General features: G+C 47.8%; 1 protein-coding gene across 1 annotated transcript; it reads left to right on the top strand.

The window, feature by feature from the left end:
* Positions 1-282: 282 nt before the first annotated feature.
* Positions 283-1,095, top strand: LOC107907991 (uncharacterized). Its single transcript, XM_016835280.1, has one exon. The coding sequence runs from the start codon at positions 283-285 to the stop codon at positions 1,093-1,095; it is 813 nt and encodes a 270-aa protein (XP_016690769.1).
* The last annotated feature ends 5,714 nt before the right edge of the window (positions 1,096-6,809 follow it).

Genomic DNA, 6,809 nt, shown 5'->3' with positions numbered 1-6,809 from the left:
CAAAATAACTGTAGGTTGTAGAATGGCTTAGCAGTTAATTCAGAGGGTCGGAGTGGTGGGCTAGCATTGATGTGGAGGGAGGGGATGAATGTATCAATCTAAAACTACTCTAAACATCATATAGACTCCATGGTCAGACTGGAGAACAATAAAACCATTCAGGTTTCTGGATTTTACGGGCATGCAAATCCGAATCGTAGATGAAGCTCTTAGGATATTTTGCGGAGGGTCAGAGATTCGGTAAGGGAGGAGTGGGTGGTTGGAGGAGACTTCAATGCTATAATGAATGATGCTGAGAAAGAAGGGGGTCGTAGAGGAGTGAAGGCCCAGATGAATGAGTTCAAAGAAGTCATGGATGAGATGGCTTTAGTGGATATTAAGCCTAACAGTGGATGGTTTACTTGGGTAAACAATAGAAATGAGGGGAGGTTGATAAAGGAAAGACTTGATAGATTCCTCACCTCGGTGGCAGTGTTTGAAAATTTCCCGTTTATAGCTACTAAAGTGGTAAGACAAACCCAGTCCAATCATGACGCGATTATTTTAAATTTATGGGGTCAAAAACTGAAAGATTACCCGAAAGATAAGAGATTGTGCTTCAAGTTTATTGTCTGTTGGGTCGGGGATGAGAAAGCTGAAAATGTTATTGAAAGAGCTTGGAACAGTGAGGGTATAGACTACGGGAAAAAGATGGATAGGTTTAGATTGGCTCTTGGTCTATGGCAATGTAAGAAATTTGGAAAAATGAAGAGCAAAATGTGGAATTTGGAGAAACAGATTGAGTTGGTCATAGATTTTGCCAGCAGAGAGGATAGTGGGAAAAAGCTAAAGGAAGTTCGCAGAAGGCTTGACTTTCTCTATGCTAGGGAAGAAAGCTACTGGGCTCAAAGGTCTAGGTCAAGATCGCTTAGGGAGGGAGATCGAAATACTACGTATTTCCATGCTAAAGCTACTGGTCGATTGAAGAAGAATAATATTGAGAAGCTCAAAGATGCGGAAGGAAACTGGGTGACAAATAGTAAAGACTTATGTAAGGTGGCTAAAGATTACTTGGTGAGTCTATTCTGGTCAAACGCTCAAAACATTGAAATCTAAGAAATGGGGTATATGAAGGAGTGCATGACGAGGGAAACAAATGAATGGCTCAATATGATCGATACAGAGGAAGAGGTTCTTCAGGCTATTAAGCAAATGAACCCAAAAAAAGCCCCTAGTCTTGATGGGCTATCGGGAATTTTTTTCAAGCACCATTGGGAGATAGTGGGAAAGGACACAATTTGATTTTGTTTGGATGTTCTTAACGGGAAAAAGGATATCTCTAAGCTTAATGATACTATGATCATATTAATTCCTAAAAGTAGAGACCCTTGTGAGCTTACTAACTTTCACCCTATCAGTTTGTGTAGGTTTGTATACAAGATCATCTCAAAGGTGTATGCAAATCAGCTAAAAGCGATCCTACCTAGTTGCATCAGCCAGAATCAAAGTGCATTTGTGCCCGGCAGGATGATACATGACAACATCCTAATAGCGCATGAGCTTCTCCATTACCTTCAAAGTTATAAAAATAGGCCAAATAAATGATTCGTGGTCAAGCTCGACATAAGCAAAGCGTATGACCGTGTTGAGTGGAACTTCATTGAAACAATTATGAAGAAAATGGGCTTCGATGGGAAGTGGATTACAAAAATTATGGAATGTGTTCGCTCGGTGAAATATACGGTTAAATGCAATAATGTTTTATCTGATATCTTTACCCCTGAGAGAGGTCTCCGCCAAGGGGACCCCCTATCTCCATATATTTTTTTAATTTGTATGGAAGCTCTTTCGAGAATTCTTATTCATGCCCAGCAGAATAATTTTTTAAGAGGCATTCGGGCAAGCAGGGATGGCCCTAGAATAAATCATCTATTCTTTGCTGATGATGCGCTTTATTTGTCAGGAATAAAAAGGGTGATGTGGAGAGTCTTGTTAACATGCTCAATACCTTCTCCAATATTTTAGGCCAAGATATTAATTTTGAAAAGTCAATGGTACTTTTTTGCCAAAACACATCACGTGATCAGAGAACAATCTTTAGTGGCCTCGTTGGCATGACGGTGGTGGAAAATCTAAATAATTACCTAGGCCTCCCTATTCCAATAGGTAAGAAGAAATCTGCGGCTTTCAAGGAAATAACTAATAGGCTGTCTTATAGGATAAACAGTTGGACAAAATGGTTGCTGTCCTTTGGCGGTAAGGAAGTCTTTATCAAAATGGTGCTTCAATCTATTCCCATGTATGCTATGTCGATTTTCTTGGTGCCCAAAGGCATCATTGATGATATCCAGGAAAAGCTGTGCAGAGCCTGGTGGGCGAGAAAGGAGAAAGGAAGATATTGGACTATGATCCCATGGAAGACCTTGTGTAAACTTAAGGCTTTGGGAGCACTTGGAATTCGTGATGTTCGCCTATTAAACATGGCTCTCTTAGGGTGTCAAGTATGGAGACTAATAAACAACACAGACTCCCTCTGCTTCAAAGTCCTATCTTCAAAATACTTTTTTGACGGTAACATTTTTAAAGCTAAAATGGTTGACAAAGCCTCCTTCACCTGGTCAAGCATTGCGAAAGCAGCGGAAGTGCTAAAAGAAGGTTTTGGATGGCAAGTTGGAAATGGTGAGGAGATAAACATTTGGGCCGATAATTGGGGAATGGACGGACTAAATGGGGAAGCCATTAAACAAACGTTCTAAACCAAAATGAAAAGAGGGTGAAAGACCTGTGGCTTGCGAATAGCAGAAGCTGGGACGCAAACAGAGTAAAGCAAGTTTATAGACGTGACTGGGATGACAAGATCTGTAACATTCCCAGAAAAGATTTGTAACATTCCCATTGGAGATGTGGGACAAGATGGTAGAATGATATGGTTTCATAACCCTCATGGATATTTTACTTCAAAGTCTACCTATTCCTAGTTGCTGCTGAAGGAAATAGGATATGGCCCTCATAGGTTTTTTTGGAAATCCATATAGAAGTTCAACACCTTACCGAAGATCCGTGTCTTTACGTGGAGAGTGGGGCATGAAATCCTTCGGACGAATTGTAAGATCGCCACTATCAGACAATGATTCGATAAGGGATGCCCAAGATGTAGAGCTGAAACCGAAACGCTGTTACATATTGCCTAAGCTCAAGGGCTGTGCTTTCGATAGGTGGATGGTCCAGAAGCTTTATCTCTAAGAACTACGATCGGTGCATTGACTGGTTGGAAGAGCTGATGCGTGTCTTGGATAAAAGAGCTATGGCCGATCTGATGACAATTTTATGGAACTGCTGGAACAACAAGAATAACTACATTTTCAGGGGAAAAGAAGAGAAGGCTAAACAGATATGGGAAAGAGCTAGTAACCTACATAGGGAATTTTGAATATGCAACATGTTGAAAGAACCATTACTATCGCAGAACATAATGGAGAAAAAGTGGAAAAAACCTCCAAACAATTCCATTAAAGTAAACTTTGATGCTACTGTGGGTGAAAATAGATGCGGGTATGGGACGGTTATAAGAGATGAAGAAGGTTTCGTTTTAAGAGGTGGTGGGGGATTCAAAGAAGGTAGGCAGTCGGTGGAAGAGGCCAAGTGTATGGCCTTTGAAGAAAGTATAAAAGTGGCGTGCAGATTGAATATAAAAGATGATGTCCTTTTCGAGACAAATCATGTGGGGCTGGTCAACAAATTCAATAATTTAGCCCATGACGTCACCATGATAGGCGCACGGATAAAGGATTGTACAGCAGGCTTCAGTTTTTTGAAATCGACCAATTTAATATGGACCGATCGGTCATGTAACACTGTAGCTAATTTAATTTGTAAAAAATGTGTAGTGAAGGAAAAAAAATATTTGTTCGATATAGATTATCCACTGGAAATCCACAATGCTGTAATTCGTGATGTTTCGTAATAAAATGTGTTGACCCTTGTGGTCATTTTTGTTTAAAAAAAAGAGTCTCACCTGGTAGCACATTGATAAAGTTTTTTTAGCTCTTTAGGGGGGAGGTGATATTGAGCGAGCAGGGGTTGTCCAAGGCGTGCCCGGACGTCGGTGCCCTCCAACCACTGGTTAGGTTCTTGGCGGTGCTCTGGTGATCCATCTCGGTGGTGCTTCGACAAACCGTCCCGGCGGTGCTCCGACGTGCCATTTCGGTAGCATAGGTCCTTGGTCGTGCGGGAGCCTCAGGCACCATCGGCACCTTGGTGCTAGGATGTGCGGGAGCCTTGGACACCATCGGCAACCAAGGCCCTTGGTCGTACGGGATCCTCGGGAACCATCGGCACCTAGGAGCTTGGATGTGCGGGAGCCTCGGACACTATCAACAAATAAGGCCCTTGGTCGTGCGGGATCCTCAGGCACCATCGGCACCTGGGCGCTCGGATGTGTGGGAGCCTCGGACACTATCGGTAAACTAGGCCCTTGGTCTTGCGGGAGCCTCGGGCACCATCGGCTACCAAGGCCCTTGGTCGTGTGAAAGCCTCGGGAACCATCGGCACTTGGGCACTCGGATGTGCGAGAGCCTCAAACACCATCGGTAAACTAGGCCCTTGGTTGTGCGGGAGCCTCGGGCACCATCGGCTACTCGGTGCTATGATGTGCGGAAGCCTCGGACACTGTCGGCAACCTAGGCCCTTGGTCGTGCGAAAGTTTCGGGCACCATCGACAGCTCGGTGCTATGATGTGCGTGAGGCTCAGACACTGTCGGCAACCTAGGCCCTTGATCGTACGGGAGCCTCGAGCATCATTGACACCTTGGTGCTTGGATGTGCGAGAACCTCGGACACCATAGGCAACATAGGCCCGTGGTTGTACGAGAGCCTCGGGCACCATCGGCACCTGGGCCCATAGATGTGCGGGAGGCTCGGACACCATCGGAAAACTAAGCTCTTGGTCGTGCGAGAGCCTCGGGGACCATCAGCAAACTAGGTCCTTGGTCGTGCAAGAGCCTTGGGCACCACTGGCACCTTGGTGGCTTGGATGTGCGGGAGCTCGGACACCATCGGCCACATAGGCCCTTGATCGTGCGAGAGCCTCGGGCACCATTGGGACCTGGGCGCTCGGATGTTTGGGAGCGCCAGACACCATCGGCAAACAAAACCCTTGGTCGTGCGGGAGCCTCGGGCACCATCGGTAACTAGGCCCTTGGTCGTGCGGGAGCCTCGAGCACCATCGGCAAAATAGGCCCTTGGTTGTGTGAGAGCCTCAGGCACTATTGGCACCTAGGTGCTTGGATGTGCAGGATCCTCGGACACCATCGGCAAACTAGGCCCTTGGTCTTACGGTCATGTGAGAGTCTCGAGCACCATCGGCACCTAGGTACTCGGATGTGCGGGAGCCTTGGACACCATCGACAAACTAGGCCCTTGGTCTTGGGGGAGCCTCGGGCACCATCGGCTACCTAGGCCCTTGGTCGTGTGAAAGCGTCGGGCACCATCGGCACCTAGGCACTTGGATGTACGAGAGCCTCGGACACCATCGACAAACTAGGCCCTTGGTCATTCGGGAGCCTAGGGCATCATCAGCACCTTGGTGCTATGATGTCCGGGAGCCTCGAGCACCACCGACACCTTGGTGTTGGATGGGCGGGAACCTTGGACAGCATCAGCAACCTAGGCCCTTGGTCGTGCGAGGGCCTTGGGCACCATCGGCACCTGGACGCTCAGATGTGCGGGAGCCTTGATCACCATCGGCAAACTAAGCCCTTGGTCGTGCAGGAGCCTCAGGGACCATCAGCAAAATAGGCTCTTAGTCGTGCGAGAGCCTCGGGCACCATCGGCACCTTGGTGGCTCGGATGTGTAGGAGCCTCAGACACCATCGGCAACCTTGGTGCTTGGATGGACGGGAGCCTCGAGCACCATCGGCACCTTGGTGCCTGGGATGTGCGGGCTAAAAAAGTGTCCCTGTTTCGAACAGACGAATGTTTCCGGGTAGCACATTGGCAAAGTTTTCTTAGCTCTTTAACGGGTAGAGATCTGCTGCCCCCCGACGTGGCCCCCCGTCCAAGCCGAGGTGGGGTGCGTCTCTCCCCCCATGGGGTTCGGGTCGTCCTGCAATGACTCATAAACAGTGGTGAGTTGGTCGCTGGTGCTAGGGGTCAGGACGATGATTTTCCGGCCAGTCAAGCCCGTGCCCATAGAAATGTAGCCAACCAATCCAGGACCAAGTTCACTATATCAGGCAAAGATCTCTTGGGGTGGCTTATGCATTGCTATGGGCTCAAGCTTGGCTTCCCCGTCCGCCCTAGTCATGTTTAGGGACGCCTTCTGCATCCCAAGTCAGCAACCACACGGCGGCTTGGCCTTGCCAAGCCCTTGCCCGCATTTCAAGCTGCCCGTGACCCTAGTACCAAGTCCCTTTGAAGGCAACGGCTCACTGGGGGTGTCAGTTGAGTTCGTAGGCTCGGTCTTGGCTCGACCAAGTCCCAGTGGGATTTTGCCCCTCGTAGTTCTCATTCCAAGTGGTTGTGGTGTGCCCTCATTCGTTGTTCCTTCCGCTCCCCTACCATTTGATTGGTTGGGTGGGCTGTTGGCCGGTGTGCGTGGGCGCTACTACTAGTACGCAATAGGCATATGAGTGGTTTTTTGGTTGTGTGTATTGGCAGGCTCCATGCTACTCGCATCAAACTGTCGAGCTGCACTCCTCTTCATTGACTCCCCTTGTTGTAATTGAACTCAAGGGGTGCGATCGGGATCCTGTGTTGTGTACCTAAGCCAGATGGAATTATGGATGTGTTGTCGTCCCTTCTACATCTCGTCCCATTCGGGGTGCATGGTG

This window comes from Gossypium hirsutum, chromosome D12, assembly GCF_007990345.1.
Source record: "Gossypium hirsutum isolate 1008001.06 chromosome D12, Gossypium_hirsutum_v2.1, whole genome shotgun sequence".
In the NCBI taxonomy this organism is placed as follows: domain Eukaryota; kingdom Viridiplantae; phylum Streptophyta; class Magnoliopsida; order Malvales; family Malvaceae; genus Gossypium; species Gossypium hirsutum.
This window is presented reverse-complemented; position numbering and strand designations above follow the sequence as displayed.

Coding starts and splice junctions, on each gene's coding strand:
- LOC107907991 (XM_016835280.1), top strand. CDS start 283: ATGAATGATGCTGAGAAAGAAGGGGGTCGTAGAGGAGTGAAGGCCCAG.